The sequence below is a fragment of the Astyanax mexicanus genome, chromosome 19 (assembly GCF_023375975.1).
Source record: "Astyanax mexicanus isolate ESR-SI-001 chromosome 19, AstMex3_surface, whole genome shotgun sequence".
NCBI lineage: Eukaryota > Metazoa > Chordata > Actinopteri > Characiformes > Acestrorhamphidae > Astyanax > Astyanax mexicanus.
In genome coordinates, this window is record NC_064426.1 from 1,372,974 (window position 1) to 1,400,835 (window position 27,862).

Sequence of the window (27,862 nt, forward strand, 5' to 3'; positions counted from 1 at the left end):
GGGAGGGGGGGGGGGGAAACCGGGGGGACGGGAGCTCGGGGAAGTTCAGATAGAGGTGCAGAACTCTCCTCCTAAAACAAAGAGAAAGAAGAGAAAAAGAGAAAGGGTTTAAATAGCGTAACAGTAACTTTTATTTTGAAACTGACTGTTTTTAGTGACTTGTATTTTGACCGAATTTATTGTGACTGCCTGTTTTTGTAGCATATATTTTGACAGTTTTGACGTTTTTAGAACATTATATTTTTACACAGTCTGATTTTTCAGTGACTTTAATTTTGACAGTCTGTTTTTAGTGACATTTTTACAGTATGTTTTAGTGACTATTATTTATTTAGTGATTTATATTTTGACATAATTTGTTTTTTAGTGACTTATATTTTGATGCAGTCTGTTTTTCAATTACTTTAATTTTGACAGCCTGCTTTTTTATTGACTTTTATTTTGACACAGGCTATTTTTAGTGACTTTTACTTTGACAGAGTCTGTTCTTGGATTTGATGGTAATCTACTGCTAGTACTGCTAATCAACCATACTGCTATTCTATTGGTTACATTAACATAAGTAACCTCAGTTCTCACTGATGCTGATAGATACAGGATGCATCAGGAGGTTCTACAGGGTTCTCTTGGGTTCTGGAGGTTGTTATTTGGATTTGTAGTACAGAACAGTGCTGACCTGTGGCTGGATGCAGGTCTGAGGTTCAGATGTGTGTCTCCATGTCGGTGTATCCGGGCAGCATGTCTCCGTTGGAGCAGTTTTTCAGCATGCGGTCGGTGCTGGGGTCCGAGGTCTCGGCCTGCCGTCTCTTGAGACGCTTATGAACCAGCGGGACGAAGAACAGCACGATCCCCCCCACGATCGGGGGAACACCGGCCAGATAAAACGCCACGTGATAATTCCCAAAATAATCATGAAGAAGACCTGAAGAAAAAAGAGAGAAATGTAGATTATTATCTTATTAAACAGACAAAAACTTTCATTAGTCACCTGCACCCACTATCAATCAGCCCTCACTACAACTCCCATAATTCACCTGCATCCAATATCAATCAGCCCTCACAACAACTCCCATAATTCACCTGCACCCACTATCAATCTTTCCTCACTACAACTCCCATAATTCACCTGCACCCACTATCAATCAGCCCTCACTACAACTCCCATAATTCACCTGCACCCACTATTATCAGCCCTCACTACAACTCCCATAATTCACCTGCACCCACTATCAATTAGCCCTCACTACAACTCCCATAATTCACCTGCACTCACTATCAATCAGCCCTCACTACAACTCCCATAATTCACCTGCACCCACTATTATCAGCCCTCACTACAACTCCCATAATTCACCTGCACCTACTATCAATCAGCCCTCACTACAACTCCCATAATTCACCTGCACCCACTATTATCAGCCCTCACTACAACTCCCATAATTCACCTGCACCTACTATCAATCAGCCCTCACTACAACTCCCATAATTCACCTGCACCCACTAACTATCAATCAGCCCTCACTACAACTCCCATAATTCACCTGGCTTTACCATGAGCACACTAACTAGTGTATGAGAGGTCAGAGTAAATAAACAGTATAGCGATTTTATTTACTTTTATTATGTAGATGAGGATTATGTTCTGCTGCTGTTACTGAATTATATAACCTGAAATAACCTGAAAACATTCAAAAACTTCTATTATGAATTTTCACATTAATTATATAAAAAAAAACATTAGTTATGTAACTATGTTTTTATATTTGAGCAAAACAGCAAACCAGCAGGAATCATAACCCGCCTGCAAAGGGTTAACATACATAACTGCTGAGGTCTTGAGTTACAACACACACACACGCACACACACACACACACACACACCGGCCCATTAAAAGTTAAAGGCGGTGCTGTGTTCTGTGTCCAGCAGGGGGTGGAGACATTAAGGTGAACAAATGTGCCGAGGTACTGGCGGGGATTTCAGAAGGGTTGCCAAGTATCTGGAACAAAAATCAAACCTGAGCCAAGCTAAACCAAAAACAAGCACTTCCAGGGAACGCTGCTCTTTGAGCAATTCCCTGAAGGGTTCTCAGCGTTCCATAGATTATCCTAATGTCCTGGAACTGGAGCCGCAGCTGAATACTCTGAATACAGTCCTGAAGTTCTAAAAGTGGGGTCTAGCTTCCAAATCTGTTAAATACTGTCTGTATGTGCAATATGCTAAAATCAAAACATCTTATTTATCTAAGGGGTACCTTACATCATTACAATCTTATTATACAATATAATCATTAAATAAGCAGTCAAAATAAAAAATCTTTAATACTTTTCTGAACATTATAAAAATTATTAAAAAACGTAATAATCTGACCCATAACGATCCATAAATAGATGCATAAATAAAAAACTTTTCCTAATTTTTCAAATCTTGTCTCTACTGTGTGTGTTAAACATTCAGAAAACAGCTCCAGATTTGGCAACCCGTGGGTCAGTGAGGGCAGGGAAGGCTGGGATGATTGACTCAACAGAGCGAGGCCTTGGAATTTACCCTCAAATATAAATCTATAGCTGCCCTGCGAACGAGACTGGCTGTGTATAAGTATGACGTGCGTTTTGTGTCGCAGTATTTAATAGTTTTAATTCCATAGAGTTTAACGTAACATGAAAGCTTATCACATTAATAAAATGCTAAATATTTAGTGCTGCATATAAAATAAAAATATAAACAATTCTACATAAAATAAATAAATTCACAATTCACAGTAAATAGCAAAACAATCATGATATGGATTTTAAAACGTTGTGATGAAACCGGCACTCATCAGGACCATTCGAGGATACTCTCCAAAAAAACTGTCTAGAACTGGTTATACTGTACAAATGGCTTTATATACAGTAAACTCATCCACTGTGTGTGTTATAGAGTGTGTTCGTGTTTTCTGAGGTTCTGTCGGAGTTCACTGCAGCCAGTTGGCAGCCTGAATCGAATTCCTGTTTAACATATTTATTCTAAGTTTGATTTGTGTTTAATTAATCTGAAGCATGCTTTCATGCTCGCAGCGTAAGTGGGAGAAGATATACGCTCAGTTCTTAAAAGTTCAAACCCAAGAACCATATATTACAGTCTGCGGAGGAAGGAAAACTGCACACACACTCGAAAGCAAGATCTGAGAGCTGAAACACATTTATAAAGATGGAAAAGTAATGAAATGTTTATTTCAAAAGCAATCTCTCTCCGCTCCCGCCCTCCAAACCCTGAAATAAAGGCCCAGCATATTTGTTTTCATATTGACTTTATATTATTTTTATTCGTTTTGGGAACATTCTCTCCAGGCACAGAGCAGAAGGTACTTTTATGAAAAGTCGTGCAAATATTTATGAAAAGTCCAAATATTGGGAATTTGATAGTCTTTATGATACAAATCTACCAAATCATTAATCAGAATAGAGTAAAAATGCTGTAAGATGCTGTGCATGCAATGCAGAGATTACACTGTTCCCAGATAGCTTTATACTTGGCAACCGGGTGGTGGCAAAAGCAGCTTGGGCCGACTGTCATTATTATACTCAGCAGCTGATGCTAGAGCCGATTACTATATTACACTCAGCAACCTGATTGTTGGCAAAAGACTCTCAGGCTGATTGTCGCATTATACTCAGCATTCCAGCTTAAGCCAATTTCTTAATTATACTCAACAACTGAGGCTCAAGACGATTCCTATATTATACTCAGCAACCGGGGTGATGGCAAAAAGCAGCTTAGGTTAAGCGTCAAATTATACTTAGCATCTGAAGCTTGAGCCGATTTCTATATTATACTCAGAAACCGGGGTGTTGGCAAAAGTAGCTAAGGCCGATTATTGTTTTATACTCAGCAGCTGATGCTTGAGTCAATTCCTATAATATACTCGGCAACCGGGGCGTGAAGAGCTCTTGATCGCTACGGATCTGGGTTTGACTATTACCAATAAGTATACAGGGGGTGGTCCATTCTTCACTTTGTAGCCCATCATGTTATCATGATGGTCACACTCATCCTGCTGGTCAACCAATTAATTTAGATTAAAAAGCTCTGGATTAGAAACTCTTGGTTGGGAAATTCTTCTTTTTTCATGCATTTTCTGGTATTTTATTCAAGATATGAGGTGTAAATGTGGTTTATTTCCAAGCCACCTTTCTATAACCCCATCAACATCTCACCATCCCAGCTAACACGTCCACTAAAGCATAATGGTCTTCAGTGATTGAGTTAAGTGGGATCTTTCTGAGGAACCTGAACAATAGAGCCCTTAATAATGACCCAGATTAACGCCCAACTCAGGGTTAACCCTAGTTCTGCCAATGGATGAGGTCTTAGACGTGCATCAGCCACTCTTACACTCTTACAATGCTGCTATCTAAGAAATGTTTTCATCACCAATGTGAAATGTGAGGCAGTTTGAGGATGTGTTGTTTAGTTGCACTCGTTCTGCTGACTCACATTCTCTGAAGGACAAGCTTTTGTCTTCTATGCAAAACGATGTCCCTGTTCTCAGTAAATCAGAACATTCCTCTATACAAAAGCCTTCTGTAGACTCTGGATTCCTTTTCCTAAACTCTGAAATACAGCAGCCTAGAACTTCTTCCTGCAGGATTTACCTTCAACTTCCAACTGTACTTCCATCAAATCCTGCTACAGTACCCAGTAACTTTCCCAGCAAAAGCGGTTTTACATTACATTACATTTAGCAGACGATTTTACAGTGTTACTGTTGTGTTTGGTGGCTTTTATTCTCTTCTCCTTGTTACTCATAGGTTCAGTTACAGCGCTAGTTGTTGGTTTGGCTGGGTTCTTTCACTGCTCCTCGTTACTCATCAGCTTGGCGACGGTCTTCCAACATTCCTTCCTGTTGCCCAACTCTCTAGTCTTCTACTGCTCTTCATAAAGGAGTGATACTACCTTTTTCATCAAAGCTGCTCTAAAGGATGAGTTTATTGGTTTAACGGAAAAACCTTGAAACAATTGAAATGAGGCTCTAGTTTAGACTAGGATATTAGATGATATAAGATTGCAGTGTGTAAGACTGGTGGAGGAGAACATGATGCCAAGATGCATGAAAAAAACTGTGATTAAAAAACAACCAGGGTTATTCCACCAAATATTGATTATTTCTGAACTCTTAAATCTTTATGAATATGAACTTGTTTTCTTTGCATTATTTGAGGTCTGAAAGCTCTGCATCTTTTTTGTTATTTAAGCCATTTCTCATTTTCTGTAAATAAATGCTCTAAATGAGAATATTTTTATTTGTAATTTGGGAGAAATGTTGTCTGTAGTTTATAGAATAAAACAACAATGTTCATTTTACTCAAACATAAACCTATAAATAACAAAATCAGAGAAACTGATTCAGAAACTGAAGTGATCTCTTCATTTTATACAGAGCTGTATATACACCTTTAGTTAAATAACAGTAGGGAAAGTACTAATAGAATTTTAACAAGAACAATTTGATATTAAAATGATGATATTAGTTGTTCTGAATGTTTGTTTCAATGTATTTATGATGCATTTTTCAGTACTAACCTAAATTTACCAACTTTTTTACTTACCAAATAATTTAATAATAGACTAAAACCCATGATCTCTTAAAGAAAAACCTTTTGCTGGCAATATTCTAAACAAGATCTATATTAGGCGAATTTTATCATCAATTTTTCCCATTTCTAGCTCTATAAACGTTTAGTTTTTAGCATATTCAGTGAGTGAATGGGCCCTAATGTAACTCCAGCATCAGTGTTGGGTAAGGTGAGGTGCTCACCTGCGATAGGAGGTCCTGCAGTCATGGGGACAGCCATGAGACCCAGCAGGTAGCCAATCGCCTGAGACGCCTGCATGGGTCCTACCAACTCGAAGGCGATGGGGGCCATGATGGTGATGAAGCATCCATCACACAGTCCCATAAACACACACACCACCACCAGCCCCTCAAACACCCGACACAGCGGGATCATCATCGACATCAGGCCCAGCACCATGAAGGAGGCCACCTGTAATACAGACGCAGGACAGAACAAGACTTATCAGGATAAGACACAGCGCTGCACAGTAGAACAGTGCACCACCACTCTATATACCTTACTGTAACTCCTTAAAGATCTTTTGCAAAACAAATGAGAAATGATTTGCTTTTCCTGACTTTTTTTTCTAAGAGCAACTCTCTCTTTCTGACTTTCTTGCAAAAGTTTTTATGTAGAAATTACCATATTTTCCACACTATAAGGCAAACCGGGTTATAAGGTCTTCTTCTATTTCAGCAAAGTTAAGCTAAATAAACAAAACAATAATTCATTTCAAATAATAATAATAATAAAAAATCATTTTTATCTTTTTATTTACAGTAAGCTTAGATTTCCAGATTTACACTAAGGCTGGGTGCAGCAGCATTAGCATTTTTATTAGCTTATTTCTTTTTAATAATTAAAGTGGAAGGAAAAACAGCCTTGGGTTATATACACCTCTAGTAAATATCAGTAAAGAAAGTACTACCTAGAATTTTAGAAAGAATGATTTGCTAGTAAAATTATGTTATAAATTATGTTCTGAATGTAGTTTTTAATTCCTTCTTGATACACTTTTTGCTACTAGACATTATTATTCTGCAACTAGTAGATAATATAATTCTATAAAAGGGTGGTCTGGTAGGTTCAGGTACCTTTCTCTGGCTTTAACATCTTTTTAATCTTTTTTTGCTGGTTCACTGAACAAGTGTGGTGCTGCTAATGATGCTGATACAAGAACTACTGCAAAAATAGTGATATGAGTAAAACATACGATGAGTAAATTCAGCCTTAATCTGCTTATTTACACACAATTAAAGCAAAGAAACACAGAATTAAGACTGAAGAGAGCTGGAGAGATAAAAGAGACATGTCTACATTTTAATGTAACACGTCTCAGAATAAACAGCAGTGTTTTTGTACCTGCAGGTAAATTTTCTCCACTCCTGGAATGAGATCTCCCACTTTCCCGAAGAGCAAACGCCCGACTCCTGAAGACGCTCCCAAACACACCAACAGCACCCACTCCCTCTGCGTCTCCGCAAACTGCTCCTTCACAAACTTCATCTGGAACACACACACACACACACACACACACAGAGCATTATACTGTTATACTGTAATTAATAAAATATCACATTACATAATCAGGGAGGATTTCACTGTAACTTCTCTTAAGACATAAACATAAACATAAGCATTAATTAAAGTGGGTGGCTTAGTGGATAACACATCCGCCTCTCAGCACTGGGGTCTTTAGTTCAAGTCCTTATCTGGGTGAAGTCTTGGCATCATGTTCTCAAATAAATAAACATGTTGTCATTAAAGAGTTTCAAGTTTTAAGAGTTCAGAAATAATCAATATTTGGTGGAATAACCCTGGTTGGTCATGTTCTCCTCCACCAGTCTTACACACTGCTTTTGGATAACTTTATGCTGCTTTACTCCTGGTGTAAAAATTCAAGCAGTTCAGTTTGGTGGTTTGATGGTTTGTGATCATCCATCTTCCTCTTGATTATATTCCAGAGGTATTTGTGTTTAGTTCTGGCAACCCAAACTCTAAATTATTTAGAAAATTCAGCTGAATTTTGGGTGGACTTGTCCTTTATCCTGACCTGGGATCAGGCTGTAATAAATGCGGTACAGTGTGGCACTGCCGGGGCGGCGCGAGAGGGGCTATAAGTCAAACCAATTCCGCTTTTCCTCGGCTTTGTTTCTCGGAAATGACTGGAGGGGGAGTGAGGGGGGGTGGGGTGAGCTCGGGGGGTGGGGGGGGGTGTGAGAGAGTAAACACTCTTCAGAAGAGTGTCCTGAGCTGGCGGGTCGGCACCGCGGGTACAGCCGCTGCCCTCTCTCTCTCTCTCTGAAACTGTGCCAGGGCATGTCAGCAGCCATAACGGTGCTCTCGCATCTCTCACAACTCTCACAATCCTTACAACACTCACAACTCTCGCGCCTGGGCAGGGAATGAGGAGCTAGAGAGTGCTGAAAGACACTGAACACACACTTACACACACACTCACACATGCTCTCACACACACACTCACACACGCTCTCGCGCACAACAAAGGCCGGGGGTAAAATTTACATTCGATCCCAAGCCTTCAAACACAGGACTGCAGGTGGGAGCGAGAGAGTTCCTCATCTTTACGACTTCATACCGACGGCCCAGAGGAACACACCCCCACACACACATCCGCAACACACACCCCCTCTCAACACACACACACACACTCTCCCCCCAAACACATCCGGAATATACCCACAGTACACATTCCCAAAACACATACTTCCAATACATACACACACACACACACACACACACACATCCGGAACACATACACACCCTCCTCAACTCACATCCGCAAACACCCTCACACACACACATACATATATGTACAGTATAATTCTACAGAGATGTTTGCACACATAAAAGCCAAAAATATACCCATATAAAGACCCTGCAGGTATATAAAACATATAAAAACCTCTACAGGTAAGCACAAAAACGTATAAAGAGCCCTATAAAATCCTCTACAGGTATATAAAGATGTATAAACACCCTTTCATGTACGTACAGATGTATAAAAATCCCATTAAAGACCTCTACAGGTATATACAGACATATAAATGTAGCTATAGGTACACAAAGACATACAGACACCCCTTCATGTACATAAAAACATATAAAGATTTATATAAAGACCTCTACAAGTATATAAAGATGTAAAAACACACCTTTACATACATAAAGATGTATAAAATTCCTATAAAGACCTCTACAGGTATATAAAGATGCATATAAACCCCTTCACGTACATAAAGACGTATAAAGATCCCTATAGAGACCTTTTCAGGTATATAAAGACCTGTAAACAAGCCTTTACAAACATAAAAACATATAAATATATATAACCATCTCTACAGGTATTTTAACACGTATAAACACCCTTTCACATTCATAAAGACATACAAAGATCCCTATATAGACATCTACAGGTATATAAAACATATAAACACCCCAATCATGTACATAAAGACATATTAAGATCCATATATAGTTCTCCACAGGTATATGAAGATATGTAACAGCTGCTCCTGGTATATAAACATGTATAAACATCCCTTCACATACATAAAGACATATGTAGATTTAAATAAAGACCTCCAAAGGCATATAAAGACGTACAAACACACCTACACATACATAAAGACATATAAAGACCCATATAAAAGACCTCCACATGTATGTAAAGACATATAATGATCTCTATATATAAAGACAAATTAAGACCCACTGGTCATAAAAAGGGATCATATAGGTGCCATATATATATATATATATATATATATATATATATATACATGGTGTGAGTGTAGAGTTACAGTTATGTAGGTCATGTGGGGCAGCACCCTTTATTAGCACCACCACCCCCCCCAAACTCACCCCATACATCAATAGAAACAGATACAGTTGTGTTGCTGGGGTCTTCACACCCCGTCACTGCAGGCTTCACCCAAAAATATCCAGCCACGAGCAACTCACAAACTCAGAGAGACTACGGAACATTAAATATATATATATATGTGCAGTATATATTTACACTATATTGACGACATTTTACGACTGGACAGTGCAGTGTTTCCACTAAAAATCTTACAGCACTTCATCTACATGCTTCCCTCTGCTGAAAACAACTTTTATGGAGATGCGGATTTCATTTTCCAGCAGGATTTAGCACACTGCCCACACTGCTAAATGTCTTGATTGTTCTTATATAATATTCTAATTTTCTGAGACACTGATTTTGGAGTTTTCATTGGCTGTAAGACATAATCATCAACAATAAAATAAATAAACGCTTAAAATAGATCACTCTGTGTTTAAAACTATCTATCTATATAATACTATAATCTATATAATATATGAGTTTCACATTTGCAACTGGATTAATTACTGAAATAAAGTCACTTTTCTTCTCTCCCTCTTTCTTTCTTTTTTCTCTGTAACTGTAAGCCATAAAAGTGCACCAACATATTGGGTGTTTTTGATTAATATGGCCGGTAAATGTAGGTACATTGTAAGTAGCTGTAATAAGCTGAGTGAATTCTCCATTATTCTGATAAAGAGTGAGGGGTTTAGGATGAGCTGCGTTCAGAAGCGCAGCAGCTGGGATCTATAAAACAAACACATCGACCATCTAAACCACTTTAATACAAGTCTGCTTACATTCCAGCGCCGTGTTTATGTGATAGAGGATAATGCAGATGTGTACGGAGTGTCTGACAGGGAGGGGTGGGTTTAAGTTTAATGTATTTGATGGATATGAGAGGATGAGACCAGCGTTTTAAACACATTCCAACAGCCTATAGATATACTGCAAATATAATATAGGGGTCAAAACAGGGTGAATCCAGGCTGATACTCACTGTGAACAAACTCTTCCAATACATATTAAAAAATATATATATATATAAATATACTTGTGTATTATCCACACACAAAAATAAGATACTGTATGATACACTAAATCACTTTATTTTATATTCTAGCATTATAATCACCTTCTCGTTTTTGCTTTTCTTAAAGCTGGTTTTAATATTGTGGCTGAAGCTTGTGTTACCATTATCCTAACATTGACATTAAACTTGGATTTTAGTATTAATCATTTGATTAATTGAACATTACACATACTGTACTTTAAAAGTACAGAGTATTCATGCAGTGAGGAAAATGAAATCCCATACAGAAGGAAAAGATGCATCAAGATGTGCATTAATCATTTTATAATCACATTACAGACCCTGAATCATAATTGCAAGCAAATCTAATTGCGATAGGGATGTCCACTAATCTCATTTAGTCATTTAGATGTTTAGATCATGTGTACACATACGTTTGGCCATACAGTGTACATACATCTTGTTTCTCACAGTGTATAAAATAAGCATACTAGTGCATCTCAAAAAATTTGAATATCATTGAAAAGTTACTTTATTTCAGTATTAATCAGTTAAAAATGTGAAACTCATATATTATATATATAATATAGATGTATTAAACACTATGATCTATTTTAAGTGTTTTTTTTTTCTTTTATTGTTGATTATTGATTATGGCTTACAGCCAATGAAAACCCAAAAATCAGAGTCTCAAAAAATGTGAAGATTATATTTTAAGACCAATTGGTACTTTTGGTATGCAAATCTCCATAAAGTTGTTATCAGCAGAGGGAGGCTTTTGGCTTCGGACTTGATTTAACGCAGTGGCATGGCTCTCCAATATATATATATACCCATAATCTAACTTTTCAATGAGACAATTTGGAGAGTTTTTCTCACCAGGTGAATATAGGGCACGAAGTACCCCAGCACCGCCGTGGCCACGCCGAACGCCCACACGCGGTACGTCACCACGCCGAACACGCGGACGTTAAAGTACTTCCTCATCTTAATCAGGCTCCGCCTCCACCGGTTCCCAGACGCAGAACCTGGAGCTCCAGGAAGCCCAGAGGCTCCTCCCTCAGGCCCCATGCCCGTCATCGGGCAGCCTCCGCTGGGCATCAGCGGGCGGAAGGTGAGGGCGAGCACCGACTGCACCAGCATGAACAGACTCAGGATCTGGAAGGTCCTGCAGAGACCCAGCGGACCCACAACCTTCTTCAGCAGAACCGGCAGCCCCATGGAGAAGATGCTGCTGGCGGCGGTCACCACACCGTTCGCCAGACCCAGCCGCTGCCGGAAGTAGTGCCCCAGAATCACCAGAGACGGCTGGAAGGCGAAGGAGGAGCCGCAGCCAAACATGATGCCGTAGGTGAAATATCTCAAACCCAGCGTCCTGCGGAGAGGAGAAAATAACACAGGAAAAATTCACTTAAACACACTTTACAATACGGAACACAAACCATAACTTATACTGTGGTGAGGGCTGATTGATAGTGGGTGCAGGTGAATTATGGGAGTTGGAGTGAGGGCTGATTGATAGTGGGTGCAGGTGAATTATGGGAGTTGTAGTGAGGGCTGATTGATAGTGGGTGCAGGTGAATTATGGGAGTTGTAGTGAGGGCTGATTGATAGTGGGTGCAGGTGAATTATGGGAGTTGGAGTGAGGGCTGACTGATAGTGGATGCAGGTGAACTATGGGAGTTGTAGTGTGTGTTTGTGTGTGTGTGTATAAACACATATATATATATATACAGTATGTGTGCATTTTGTCTCTTGGCAGTTTGCCATCAGCCCACTCCTGCTCGTTCAGTTGGATAATACAGTTAATGATTAAACACTGGGTAAATGGACAGTGTGTGTGTGTGTGTGTGTGTGTGTGTGTATAAGAAGCAAGACAGTAGGAAAGTGTGTCACACAGATTTTAATAGAGAAAATCAGTATCAGCCAGAACATTAGTACCACTTCCAGTTTAGTCAATAACATTGATGATCTGGTTCCAGTGGATCCTCCTGTAACAGTATATATATCTTATATTAAGGTTCAATATGATCATTTACGGGTATAAGATAAATATGATTTAACTCAGTTTTGTGTTTTGTAAGTTGACACTATTTTAGGCAGGTGGTTTTAATGTTATGGCTGAATGTAGGTGAGCTGGTGTCTGAAATCCAATTTAAAGTGTTTTATGGTTCTTTTGAAAAAGCCATTAGCGCCTCTTTTAATACGTGTGAGTGTGTGTGTAAATGTGTGTGTGTGAGTGTGTGTGTGAGAGAGAGATAGAGAGAACCACTTAACACTGTGAACCACAGCCTGGAGATGATAAGCTTTGAATAAATATTTAAATGAGATCTTTTTGATTTAAATATTTAAAGCGAGGGAGCGACAGGTTAGAGTGCATTATAGAGAGAGAGATAAAAAGAGAGAGAGAGAGAGAGAGAGAGTGAGAAAGAGAGAGGTATTCTAGCAGTGCTGTGAGACTCTGTGGAGGGGGAGGGGCTTACGTGGCAAATGCGCTGCTGAGGAGTCCGAGGAAGGCAACGAAGGCTCCGCCCACCGCCGTCTTCCTGCAGCCGAAGTGATCGGTGAACATGCTGACCACCGGAGAACAGAAGAATATCATCCCCATCGCCAACGCCCCCACCCATGCTGAGAGAGAGAGAGAGAGAGAGAGAGAGAGAGACAGAGAGAGAGAGAGAGAGAGAGACAGAGAGAGAGAGAGAGAGAGAGAGAGAGAGAAAGAGATATTAATCCATAAATATGACATAATCCAATCAATCAATAACTGCAAACTAGAAAGAAAGACACACACATTTAATGAACTCTACATTCACTCGCCTTAAGCTCCTCCCATTGCTGACCCAGCTGCTGGTTTGCTGTGGTATCCCAGGTGGATGCTAGGGTGTTGCTATAGGTGGATGCTAGATGGATCCTATTGTGTCGCATGGTGGATGGTGTGGTATTCCAGGTGGTTGCTAAGGTGTTGCTATAGGTGGATGCTTCTGTGTTGCATGATGGTTGGTATGGTACCCCAGCCGGTTGCTATGGTATTGCTAAGTGGATGCTTGATGGTGGTTGGTATGGTCTCCCAGGTGATTTATTGTATGATAACCACTGTGTCATGACACATATTTTATTACCAAGTTCTCGTGAGTACACAGCTCTGGTACTAACTAGCAGAAGTCCCACCCACTTCTCAATAAGCCCCACCTCCACACACCTGTTACCTAACCCATACCCAACTACATAATGAGCTCAGACCTGCTGGGACTGTATTCTAAATTCTTTAAAGGTTTAGGAGCATTAGAAGAGCTCACACAGTAACTGATTACTCAGTATTTAGTTTTTTTTTTTAAGTAATTAGTATTGGGTATTGAAGTATTAAGGGGAAACTGCAGGTGGAAGTGGTTTAAACAGGCGTTTATGCTGCTGGACGCGAATAAAGCCAGGGTCAGTCACACGCCTGAGCTCCAATCAGAGCTGACCTTTTCCCAGAGCTGACTCTGAGCAGCAGCATCACCATCAGCTTCACTACCAGACTGTGGGTGTTAAAGAGCTGTTATATAATATATAACACCAAAACAGGGTCAGAGATCTGTCCCTGACACACACACACACACACACTGTCTTTAAATACTTAAATGTTATGAAATTAAATTAAATATACAGTAGGGGTGGATGATATGGTCTTTTGATTTTTCTTGATTTTTCATAGCAACCACCTCGTCAACACACACACACTAATACTTCTGTACATAAACACACAGTTTGCACAGACGGAGTGAAAGTCCATGGAGTGCAGTGGTCAGACAGACGGCGTGTTTTGACGGTTCAAAGGTAGATTAACGTCTGCAGTGTTTGTTTGGCGTCTGAACGCTCTGGTTAAATATTGGAGTCTGAACTCATGCTAAGAAAGAGAGTGTGTGTGTGTTTTTAGAAGGACTGTAGCACCAAATCACTCAGAAACACCACAGCAACCGCCCAGGATACTAACAACTACTGCATGATATCCAGCACTGTAGCATCCGTCAAGCAACCACTTAGCAATACCACTGCAACCACCTGTGATACCATAGCAACCACTGGGATGGTCAAACTGTGATATCAATTGTCGATAGTGTGAGGAAGGATGCCGATAATTTTCAACCACTGTAAAAGACTGCAGTACCCATCTAGTAGCAATTATTTAGCAACACCACAGCAGCCACTTTAAACACCAGTGCTGACGTTTAATTTAACACCACATCAACCACATGGGATACTACACAAAAATCTATCATCAATATAACAGCCACCTATGATACTATAATATGATACTATACCGGGTGGTTTAGCAATCTGACTACCGTATCCCATCCAACACTACAGCATCCATCAAGCGATATCAAAGCAACCACTTGCGATACCATAGCAACCGCTCTGCAAATGGGACGATCTGGCTGTAACATGTATTGTTGATATAAGTGTAAGTAAGTCACCACAGCAACCCATAGGGATGCAAACCCTTTTCGAGCAGAGTGAAAGCAACTTTTTAGCAACACCACAGCAGCCACTTTGAAAAATACCAGCAAACGAAAGTGCATATATCCGGGGGGGGTTTTGTGTACATTTTCAGCTATGTGTGTGTGTGTGTGTATATGTGTGTGTCTGGTCAGTGTACCTTGGCCACAGCTCAATGCAGCCCCCCCCCCCGCCCCCCGCTGAGAGATCGGTACACAAACACGCTGTAACAAACGAGTGTTTACACATATTCGGGAAGAGTAGGAAGGCCGGGTTTAAATTAAGCCGACCCGGTTCTGTACATCCACAGCGTACGGACGCCCCCTCGCCCCGCTCCGATATCCCCATACCACCCCGGGACATGTGCCGGACGCTGTTTGTTTGTTGGCTTTGCAGGTTTAAGGCTCTTTGCTTGATGTTCTTATGGAACAGCTGGAGCTCCGAACAATGGAGGAACAGTTCCGTCAGGAATGGCCTGTTCTAAAAACTCAAACACTGAGAGAACAGGGGAAATGTGAGGCGACTGTGTGTGTGTGTGTGTGTGTGTGTGTGTGTGTGTGTGTGTGAAGGATTTCGCCCTCCTAAAACCCAGCAGGCATTAGACATTCCTCTCGTTATTAGGAGCGGATTATTTTACTTTTCAGCGTTCCGGTTAATCATCTCCGCCACCACACACAGCGCTCAACGCTCTCTCTCTCTCACTTTATCAAACGTATATCTCTCGTCCGAATAATGGGCAGATTGATTCGTCACCTCCTAGCAACCTCTTCGCAATGCCACAGCAACCACCTAGCGATGCCAGAGCAAACCCCTGAAATAGAATAGCACCTGTTGTGTGATCAAACAACTGGTATTGTTGATTGTTGTTAGTGTAAAGAAGAGTGTAAAGAAAATATGATCACCACCCCTCCTAGCAACCATCTGAAATACCCTGACAACCAGCTAGCAACATCACAATCACCACCTTCCAATACTATAGCAACCACCTTGCAACTAAACCCAACGACCACTTAGCAACTAATAATCACCAATATACAACCCCATAGGAACCACCTGAGATACCGCAGCAACCACCCAGCAACCTTATTTAATAAATCTAGTGACTACCTACGATATACATAGACACAGCTCTGGAAAAATAAAAATATTCTCATTTAGAGCATTTATTTACAGAAAATGAAAAATGGCTGAAATAACAAAAAAGATGTTCATCTTTTCATATTCATAAAGTTTTAAGAGTTCAGAAATCAATATTTGCTGGAATAACCCTGTTTTTTAATCACAGCATCTTGGCATCATGTTCTCCTCCACCAGTCTTACACACTGCTTTTGGATAACTTTATGCTGCTTTACTCCTGGTGCAAAAAATCAAGCAGTTCAGTTTGGTGGTTTGATGGTTTGTGATCATCCATCTTCCTCTTGATTATATTCCAGAGGTTTTTAATTTGGTAAAATCAAAGAAACTCATCATTTTAGGTGCTCTTGTATAATAAGTTGTAATTATTGTGTAATTAATTCGTAATTAATACAATTATTGTGACAGGTCTACACACATCAGATCAGCAAATGTGTGGTTGCATCTGGGGTCAGGGGTCAATTATAACAGTCCTGCAGGATAATGAATACAGAACCACAATCACTGACAGAACATCTCAGAACCTCTGAACCATTATATAAAGTCCAGACTCGCTCCGGTCCGGTCCGGGTCAGAGTCCGGTCCGGGTCCGGTACAGACCCTGTTGTGCTGAAGCACTGAAACATGGTTTAATCATCTTCACGGTTCAGCGGCTAAGCTAACGGAACGTAACTGAGGCAATGGAGAAAGAGAGAGAGAGAGAGAGAGAGAGAGAGAGAGAGGGGTTATATAAGAGTGGGCGAGAGAGTGGAGGGTGGGGCTTTGGGTTTAATATCACATTAATATCAGATTTTAGAAGAATGAGCCTAAAAGGCCTGAGAATGATTGACATTCCGTGTGAGAGTGTGTGTATGTGTGTGTGTGTGTGTGTGTGTGTGTGTGTGTCTGTGGGACATGTGTGGTCATGTGACTTACTTTCTACATTCACATCATTGCAGCAGCAACACAAAGGGCAGACTGCCCCCCCCCCTCGCTCGCCCATTCACACACCTCCTCCTCCATCTGCACCCAAATCACACTCTCACACTTTCTCTCTCTCTCTCTCTCTCTCTCTCTCTCTCACTCTCTCTCTTTCTCTCTCTCTCTCTCTCATTCCATCAAAACATGCCTCACTCGCCCACTCTAATATCCGCTCTGGCTCCTAACTACTGACCCTCATTTACTCACATCCTTTCTCTCTCTTTCTCTACATCTCCCTCCTTCTTTCTCTCTCTCTCTCTCTCTCTCTCTCTCTTTTTCTCTCTCTCTCTTACTCTGGTCATCTCAACTCTCTCTCTATCTCTCTCTCTCTCTCTCTCACACACACTCTCTTATTCGCTCTCTCTCTCTGTGTTAATCTCACCCTCTTTCTCTCTCTCTCTTTTTCTCTCTCTCTCTTACTCTGGTCATCTCAACTCTCTCTCTATCTCTCTCTCTCACACACTCTCTTATTCGCTCTCTCTCTCTCTGTGTTAATCTAACCCTCTTTCTCTCTCTCTCTCTCACTTGGCCTTCTCTTTCTCTCATTCTCACTCTCCCTTTTTCTCTCCTTTCTCTCTCTCTCTTTTTCTCTCTCTCGCATTCTCATACTCTCTTTCTCTCTGTTCATTTCGTCCTCATTTGAAGCCAAAAGCTCTATTAATGAAGAATAAAGAGCACCTCGTTAGCGAGAATTAGAGAGCGCACACTTCAGAACACTGAACGAGAGAGAGAAAGAGAAAGCGAGGGAATAAGAGAAAGAGAGAGAGAGAAAGAGTTTGACCCAGTAACACTGACAGATGCTCTTTGACAGAATCCAGCTAGAGCTGCACAGCTCTCTCGTTCTTTCATGCTCTCTCCTTCTCTGTTTTATTCCCTTTTCCTTACAGCTCCCTTTCTCTTTTTCTCTGTCACGCCCTGTCTGTCTCACTTTCTCACGCTCTCTTTTATTTATCTATTCTTTCTTTCACTTAATATGCATTACTGTCATGCTTCTCTCTCTCTCTCTCTCTCTCTGTTACTCATGCTTATATATTCTCTCTCTGACTGTATTTGTTTTCCTACTCTCTCTCTCCCTCTCTCCAAATGAATAAAATAATAAATGATAACTGTTATGAAAGAAATGAAAGCAATCATTCATTTCACATTTCGCCTCTTCACCCATGAGTTAAGAAGGGAGGGCATTTTTCTTCCTCGAGAGCAACAACTATGATCCTTTTCTTTGTTAATCTATTTTCTTCATTGTATTCGCATTGGTTGGCTTTTTTTAGCAACCACCCTAGCAACCACCTACCAACAATGTAGCAACCACCAGCTAACACTTACTAAAACATTTACCAATCACCCAACAATATCAGAGGCACGCTGCTGCTGCAACCCGACCAATCAGTTCTTCCTCCTGCCCCGCCTCTAAACCCATACATCACACCATACAGTGTGGAGTCAGTTAAAATCAAGGTTTTAGTGCCTCTTTCAATGTAAACTAAAATATCATTTGTCATGTTTATATTAGTCAGGACCCAAACACAGGCCTTTTATGACCATATATGTATAATATAAATAAAACATTGCTATAGACATGTTATTATAATATAGAATATTTTGAGTGGACTGGTGATATTGATTAATGGTATCCAGGTCTGGAGGAGGTGTGTATTATGATGTGTAGAGGATGGAGAGTGCAGGTAATGTTTGATCAGGTGTGTTTAAGGATATAGAGAAGAACATTAGTGATCAGTCTGCAGGAAAACATTCAGATTTGACCTAAAAATCATCAGTTCTTTTATCTTCCGCTTCTGAACAGCAGAACAAAGTGATGAAAGCTGGGGGTTCAGGGGGCTGTGATCATCACACTCACTCCACTACTGACAGGTTGGGCTCGGCTGGGTGGGCGGGGCTTTCTCTGATTAGCTCAGGGTTTGGGGAGGAAGAGGAGGAGGAGGGTGATGAAGATAGAAGAGAAAGGGAGAGCGGTAGAGAGAGAGAGAACTCAATAGCTTTAGGCACGAAAGCGAGAGTATACCAGAGAGAACCGCCATCCTATAGATAAAAGAAGAGGAAAAAAGAGAAAGCACAAAGCAGACTAGAGAGAGAGAGAGAGAGAGTTCATTTACAATTTACGCCCTGAAGAAAAAAATAAAAACTATATGCTATTTTAGTAATTTTATTAATAATAAAAAAAATGAGAATCTGCTGCATGTGTGTGAAACATGTATACAGACAGCATACCTATAGAACTATATACACTTTGACCCCATTCACACCCGATTATCCTGTATCCTGGGTGAGGTGTGGATGATAAATGTGCCCAACTCTACAGATATTTAATTATAACTCTATAATAATAATAAATCTGCCCAAATAAACTCATTATTTGCATAATGGGTGTGCCCATTATTCCTAACTTACCATCAGTGTGTAGTCTTGTCCACCAGGGCTACCTTCCATTGGGTATTCCATTATATTTTATATAATGGTTGTAGGCTATAAGAACAAGTTACCATTGTCTGTACTGCGAATTGTGACAAAGTGCATGCAATGCACTGAGAACTGCAAAACAGGATTAAAGCTTCAATGCAATGGAAAAATACACTGGTAAGATGTTAAGTTTCAAACTAACTTTAACTAGTTTTAAGTGTTAGTTTAGCTCAACAGATTGTGGAGCTACAGTATATATTCAGTATATATACAGTTTATATACCCCTGGGAAGACTCTGTGGGAGTTAATTTAAAGCTTGATTTTTTTGCTGTGCATTTGACATATACATGAAAATATGCATTATAAATCTATTATATAAATTACATATCTGAGACAAGCAGGATAAACTATTTTTAACCCTTGATTTCAGAAAAAAACAGTAAATAAGAGCAGGTATCTCATATACTGTATTAAACATGCCCTGGCTGCAGTTTTCACACTGCAGTACAAGCTGCCTCCAGCCTGTCTCACTGTCTCAACGGGAAGGTGTGAGACTGTGCTGTCTATCTCTCTCTCTTTCTCTCCACCATCCAAAAAAAATAATTTCTGCTCTCTGCATAGAACATCATGAGCTTCCAGCACATCTGGGTCTGTAGAGACCGGTTCTGTAGCTGTACCAGATCTGGCACCATCACAGATCATCACAAATCATCACAAATCACATCAAAATGATACAGAATGCCACAACATTAAAACGTCTGTCGAGTGGATTCACACTATATGGACAAAAGTATTTCTAGAACTTTGAAAGTATCCTCAAGTGCAGTAACAGTGAAGACCATCAAAAAATGTCATAATGATAAAACTGGCACTCATCAGGACTGTCCCAGCTCTTCAGATAAGAGCAGCTATTTGGGTATTTTGGTTTGTTTAACACTGTTTTTAAGTTACTACATGATTCCTCATGTGTTCCAATTTCATATTCATTTACTATGTAGGAAAAAAATTAAAACATTAAATATGTGTGTCCAAACTTTTGACTGGTACTCTACATATGCACACATGCTGTATGTATATACAGTAATACATACAGTAATCCTGGGCTGAAAGTCCTGGTGTTTATCTATATGAAGTCCAGATGTTCCCGAGCCGGGCGGAGTTACGGATAAAGAGAACGCCTCAGCAACCGCCCCATAAACACCACACCACCCACGCAGCCGTGTTCATACATTAATCCTGCACTGTTTATATTAGCGTTATTAATGTTCACACGCAGCAGACGGTTCAGATCAGCTCTGCTGCAGGCGGCCAATCACATGCAGCCGCAGGCGGGTCTGCACTCTGTCACTGTCACACGCAAAAATAATGTTAAACTTACGCTAAAAGTTCACCAGACTAAATTACTCAATTACTCAACGCTTCAAAGCTATGAATCTGCAGCAATAACAAAAATATATCAGGATTTATATCAGTACTCATTTATTAATCTCTGATATAATAAAAATACAACCTTTAAACTGAAAATATATTATACTATATATCAACTTATTTATATTTATTAATAAACATCCATTCCTGCGTTTCAGACCCAAAACACATTCAAACTAAGAACAATCAGAGAGTAAAGCATTTACCACTTTATAATATTCTCACTCACTCTTCGTCTCTCCGTCACTCCATCATTTCATTACTTCCTAATTTCACCCATCACTCCATCTCTCCATCACTTCATCTTTCCATCTCTTCATCACTCCATCACTCTATATCACCCCATCACTCCGTCTCTCCATCTCTCCATCACTCTATATGACCCTGTCCCCATCACTCCATCACTTCATCTCTCCAACACTCCATCACTCTATATCACCCCATCACTCCATCTCTCCATCACTCTATATGACCCTGTCCCCATCACTCCATCACTTCATCACTCTATATCACCCCATCACTCCGTCTCTCCATCTCTCCATCACTCTATATGACCCTGTCCCCATCACTCCATCACTTCATCTCTTCATCACTCCATCACTCTATATCACCCCATCACTCCATCTCTCCATCACTCTATATGACCCTGTCCCCATCACTCCATCACTTCATCACTCTATATCACCCCATCACTCTGTCTCTCCATCACTCCATCTCTCCATCACTCTGTCACCCCATCACTCCATTTCTCCATCACTCCATCAGAGAGAGAGAGAAACAGAGAGAAAGATAGAAAGAGAGAGAGAGAGGGGGGATAGAAACAGAGAGGGAGAGCGATAGAGAGAGTGAAAGATTGAGAGAGCAAAAAAAAGAGAGAGAAAGAACAAAAGGGCGAGAGAGCAAGAAAAAGAGAGAAAGACAGAGAGAGTGAGAGAGAAAGCGCAAGAGAGTGAGAGAGAAAGATCGAGAGAGCAAGAAAGAGAGAGAGAGAGAAAGAGAGTGGGAGTGCACAGAGTTTAACAGGAACATGTTTATTTATATAAATATGTGGAAAATAACCTGAATATATAGTCAGAGGGGATTCTGGGTATTTTATTAGCTGTATGTTTAGTGAATCAGAGCTGAAGCTCTACAGAAATGATCTGAAAATTACTGCTATTAATATTCTCATCATTATTACTGAGAGCACATCGGCTCATACTTCCAGGAACTGCTGCTGCTGATGGTCATGATGATGATGATGGTGATGCAGGTGATGAGGATGATGGTATTTTATTTTTTATGATACCTTTACTATTTTACCTTTTTCCTTTCTGGCAAATCTCAAGTAAATCTAAATTTCTAAATAAATATTTTTCTGTTGTTTTTTGTGTAAGGTAATTAAATATAAATATATATTAGGCTATTTTATATATAGGCCATTTTATTTATATTTTTACTATTATTGCAAGTTTTTTTATTATTGTATCTTTCATTTGAAATCTTGATTTATTCTGTGTTTATTAAAAATATATATACAAAATAATAATAATGTATAAATACAAGTTTAAATAAAACATGATAACTGTGGTGATGATGATAAAAATTTAAATAACTCATAAATAAAGTATCCTAAAGCAGAGAAGTGATTACTAATGTATATTGTAATATATTTTCAACACTATTAATCACTAAAACAGTAACAATTCAGGTCTCATTAATAAACCCTGATCTAAATCTCATCTGACCGAACTGAAAATCTCCAGAGTTTCGCAACTTCACCCTCCAGAGCCGCCAGGATTTACACAACACCCAGTTACAGCAGAGGCCAGGTTACACAACGGACTCAACCACCGGCTCAGATCCCAGTATAACCAGTACACAGGTCAACATCCAGCACGATTTCCAGATTAAACATTCAGAAAACAGAGTTTATTAAACTCTCACAGCAGCTTCACTCTAACAATACACCTTATAACATCTCAGATACACAGACCTCAGTCTGGACCATCGACTGGTCGCAGGTTAAGAAGTAGTTTGCTGTGTGGCTCACTGTTGACCTCTACCTCACTCTACCTCCAGTTTAGTTCCTGTACGTCAGGGAACTACGGTCTTGTACCAAATGCTCACAATGTAACTGCAGCACTTACAACAAAAATACAATTCATCTTACAGTCCTGCTGGTAACTATAGGTTATCATTGCTTGAAAGACTCATGCCAACTGTTAAACATGGGGGTGGGAGTATAGTAAAATAGTTTTGGACTGCTTTGCTGCTTTTGCTGGTTTACGGTGGCTTATACAACAAATTAAGAGCTCTATTATAGTATGAAATCTGGATTACTATACCCTAAACCTTATTTGTTTTTCATTAATAGCCGTTATGTGTTCATTTGAAGTTGTAAAACATCCAGTTTTGCTTAAATTTTGTTTACATTTTTTCTAACCTTTACAAAAAAACGCCTTTTATTGTAGTAATTTCTGCCTCTGCAGCGCCCTCTCAGGTTCAGCTCTTTCATAGGTGAGGATGATGTGTTCGTGACTTTGATACATGGACAATCACCCTGTGCAAATCAGACAATAATCTGATCAATCAATCAATAATAATACCGCCCACCTGCTGACGTCAAATACTGAACTGCATCTCACCGCTATCAGAAGCACACTGCTCAGCTTAATCCAATCATCTCTTCCTCCTGCACCCCCCCCTAAACCCATACATCACCCAGGGCTCCTCCCACAATAATTTTTTTTTTCATTTGAGCTGAAATTTTAGGGGGGAATCAGCTAAAATCAGGGGGTTTATTTACATTTTAAGTACACTGAAAAAAATGATGAGTAAAATTTACTTAGGTAATATTGTATACAGAAATGAAGTAAAGTTTACTAAAAGAAAGGATTGACTGAAGTTCAGTTCACTTATTTACTCTGTGTAACATTTAAGTCTTGAAACTGAGTGGAAGTTACTTAAATTTATCTGAAATTAATTTACTTTAAAAAAAGCAAATGCAGAAAGTTGCAAAAGTTTTTTTAAGTAAATTATCCGCATTATTTGTTTCAGTGTAGCTGGATGCATCCTTCAGGTCACACATGTATTTCTGCAGCTCTGATGTCACTGATGTCGCTGTATCAGCGTGTTTACTGAGCTCCCGGCTGCAGCGCTGGCGGTTATTGAGTTAGACATCATAGCGACGGAAATGCACAATCACGCATGTTCACACCAACACACAGTACAGGCCGGTTCACATGCATGCAGTCTAACTGCGGCTGCGACGGCGCAGTCACGCTGCTTCACTTACCCGAGCTGCCAGACTCAGTTATTGACGGACTCAATCCAGCACAATATGGCTTTGTATAGTAAACACAGATCCGGCACTATACTGCACGCTGTCGCCTATCATGAGATCATAAAGATTTACAAAGCGCCATTGATTTAATACCATGCAGACGATTCACACCACATACATTACCGGGGAATTCCATCCGTACCGCATAATCGCTGATTAATCCAATGGTAAAGATGAGTAAACAGAGAATTCCCAGCGGTTCTGGAGCCAATTGTTCAATTCCACCTGCTGCTATAATCTTGATATTTAATATATAAAATATATAATAACTGTGCTACAAAGGAAATTGTGGGGTCTAATGGACACACACATATACACACAGCTTTTCTAGTCCCTGTAGAGAAGAGTAGTACGACCAATAGAATAGCACTCTATAGTGCAGGTAAACTAGCATGAAGCTATTAGCTATCCTGATAAAGCTAATGCTAGGCGTGGGCTAAAGGGGTAGAAAGGGGTATATAAATCCCTACTGAGTTGGGAGTTAATGATGTTGGAGGTAGGGTGGTGATGATCATCAAGTTCTTGTACCTAAATTCGGCTAGCATTTGACTAGCATCCTGTTAGTGCCAGCACCATTAACAGACGGCTGCACAACACAGGACTGCATGCACACAGACCATTATGACAAATGCCCTTAATAACATCATAACGTCATCGTCACCAATGCAAGACAAATGTGTGAAGCGGGAAAGAAAGAAAGAAAGAAAGAAAGAAAGAATGTAGAGAGAAATAAAGAGAGCTAAAGAAAAAGAGAGACAAATGCGGAAAGAATGAAGGATAAATAATAAAACACTGTGAGTGTGAGAGTGAGAGAGAGAGAGAGAGAGTGTGAGAGAGAGAGAGAGAGAGAGAGAGAGAGAGAGAGAGAGAGAGAGAGAGATGGTCAGTAATGTTATGTAATGTGTTGGTTTTGGTTCAGCTCGGCTGTTTTGATGTGGCAACACTGGAACCCTTCACCCACATTATACACAACCACACACTGACCACAGAGAGAGAGAGAGAGGGAGAGAGAAAGAGAGAGTGAGAGAGAGAGTGAAAGAGAGATATAATAATTATACAATATATTTGATTAAACTCATTTATGATATTACTGATTTATTCCTTATTATTAAACATTTATAAAGTCTCCACACTCATTTTTCTTGTTGACTAATCTGCTGATTATTTTTTCGATTGGTCGATTAGTCAGCGATTATTTCTGCCATCTTCTCCATCTCTAAAAACGATAGAAACATCTGAACATGAGACATCTGAACAAGAGAGAGACAAACAGAGAGAGAGAGCGATAGAAAGAAGAGAGAGAGAGATACAAAGAGAGGGAGAGAGAGAGAGAAACACAAATATAGATAGATAGATAGATAGATAGATAGATAGATAGATAGATAGATAGATAGATAGATAGATAGATGGAGAAAAAAGAGATATGGAGATACAGACAGAGACACAGAAAGAGGAAGAGAGAGAGAGAGAGAGAGAGAGAGAGAGAGAGATGTGTTTGGTCAGTGAGCAGTTGTGAAACAGGTGGTCAACCTGTTCCAACACACACACACACACACAGATCAGATGTAATTGGTAATTTGCTGCACAGATTTGTTTCGGTCAGCTGGCAGCTCATCCTCCCCCGCACCCCCAACCTGTCACTCCATCTGCCTGCAGAGCTGCTGTAGCACTGAATCAGTGTGTGATGATGGAGGTGTGTGTCTGAATCCCATTATTTATTCACTCCTGTTGTATAAGTATCTCCTCTAGATGGCGTAATAGAGCAGCTCTGAGACTCTTCATCCACTTCATCTAACAGTGAGAGCTATAGCCAGTTCAAAAACTCCAGCAGCACTGCTGCATCTGATCCACAGTACACACTAACACCGCATACACCACCAGCAAGCTAATCATTTTACACTGCAAATTTTACATTTTAGCGATATATATCGCAATGAAGGGTCCATGGTGTCACCAGCCCCGCCCCCACATCTCGCATCTGGACCAATCAAGAGCTGAGTCAGTGCAGACGAGCTCTCAAAACCCGAGGAAAACGACAGCAAAACAACAGTAATCAGCCCTTTAATCAGGCATTTAAACGGCTAATAAGAGCGTTTTTCTGGGATTAAAAGCGTGAATTCAGCTGTAACTGGAAATATCTGCACTGCTAAACTGGGCTGGACTGAGGAGCACAGCTTTCAACACGTTTTCCATGCGTTCACAAGCACGTGTCCAACCATGTGGATGGAGACCATGCGTGAGGTTACCCCGTGTTTACTCTTCTCAGGCAGCAGCAGCCTGTCACTCACACAGACACAGAGACAGCGCTGTGTATCTACTTCTTGTGTCAAGAATTTTTCTCTTTATTATATTCCAGAGGTTTTCAATTTGGTAAAATCAAAGAAACGGTGTGAGGGGACCAGTTCACCTGGTCCAGGTAATACTGACCATCACCTGCAGCATCAACAGGTGTAACTAAAAGCTGATTAAACGGGCTCTCATCAACTTACCCACTTTAAACTGGGAGGTCTGGTCGTGGGGGTCCTGGTGGTCCTCGGCGAGCATCATGTGCAGGATGCCGAAAGAGTTCTGGATGCCGAAGATGGAGCCGTTGCACCAGGTGGCCGCGAACACCACCAGCCAGCCGTAGCCGCCCTCCGGGGGGACGAACGCCGGGCCCGGCGCCGCGGTGGTGGGGACGGGGGCCGGGGGCTGTGGGGCCGGCGGTGTGTCCGCTAGTGGCTCCTTCTTCTCTGCGGGGGAGTGCAGCAGCTGCACCCCGCTGTCCTCGGGCTCAGGTTCGGGATCGGTCTCGGGTTCATTCTGGGTCTGGGACTCCTGTTCCGGCTGGGGCTGAGCTCCGCTCCCCGCCGCCTCTTCCTCCGCATGTTCCAGCGGCTCGGCGCGCTGGCACTGCCCGGGATGGGGCTCGCTATCCGGCTGCATCGTGTTTCCTACAGCCTGTGCATCCACACCGGGGCTGGGGGTGTGTTTATCATACAGCGGATCCAGGAAGCTAAAAGACACGAAAAACAGCCCAAAGTGTGAATATTTAGACCCGGGCAGAGATATAAATGATATAAACCATCTGCATGCTGAATCCTCCCGGAGCCTGGCGCGTTACAAATCCTCCCGAGACGCGGTGACTCTCTCCGGCGCTAGCGCTCAGCCCGAGCCGCGCTCCACATCCCTTTATCGGCGGGCGAATGGCAGCCGGCTCCTCCTCCCTCATTAGGCTAACCCTAACCCCGCTCTCCTGCTCTACAGCTCCCGCTGCTCCGCACCGAGGATTCGGCATCAACTTCCACCCCAACGATCCCCCATCCAGCACACCACCCCCTCCACCCTCTGCCCTCCGCCCCCTGCACCTCCTCCTCTCTCCCGCCTCTCCCTCGCCTCCACACCGCCAATAGCGAGCCGGAGCTGCGGATTTCAAATTCCACCGGTGTTCCGTCCGCTCGTGCTACCCGTCCATATGTGCTAGATATCAGTTCTGCGCATGCGCCGTCACAATACACAATAGGAAAAAGGTAGATAGATAATACAGAATAAATAAGGCAAAAGGGAAAGACAAAGGTTTTTTTTATATAAATCTTTTACTTAAGTGTAAAAAGTGTAAAGTAAAGCAGTTAAAATTAAAC

The 27,862-nt window shown here is 40.9% G+C and overlaps 1 protein-coding gene across 1 annotated transcript; it reads right to left on the reverse strand.

Annotated features, from left to right (window-relative positions):
- On the reverse strand, nt 1-27,520 carry slc16a2 (solute carrier family 16 member 2). Its single transcript, XM_022676524.2, has 7 exons — nt 26,732-27,520; nt 12,983-13,127; nt 11,379-11,874; nt 6,961-7,104; nt 5,799-6,027; nt 677-922; nt 1-71 (listed from the first exon to the last, which is right to left on the reverse strand). The coding sequence occupies exons 1-6, from the start codon at nt 27,165-27,167 to the stop codon at nt 702-704; spliced, it is 1,671 nt and encodes a 556-aa protein (XP_022532245.1). The 5' UTR covers nt 27,168-27,520; the 3' UTR covers nt 1-71; nt 677-701.
- Between the last annotated feature and the right edge of the window lie 342 nt (nt 27,521-27,862).

Bases quoted from the DNA above. Each gene is read 5' to 3' on its own strand.
- slc16a2 (XM_022676524.2), bottom strand. From the start codon at position 27,167: ATGCAGCCGGATAGCGAGCCCCATCCCGGGCAGTGCCAGCGCGCCGAG. The intron at 13,128-26,731 runs GTAAGTTGATGA...TCTCTCTCTCAG, and splicing joins GACCTCCCAGTTTAAAGTGG to CATGGGTGGGGGCGTTGGCG. The intron at 7,105-11,378 runs GTGAGAAAAACT...TGTGTGTTCCAG, and splicing joins TCGTGCCCTATATTCACCTG to ATGAAGTTTGTGAAGGAGCA.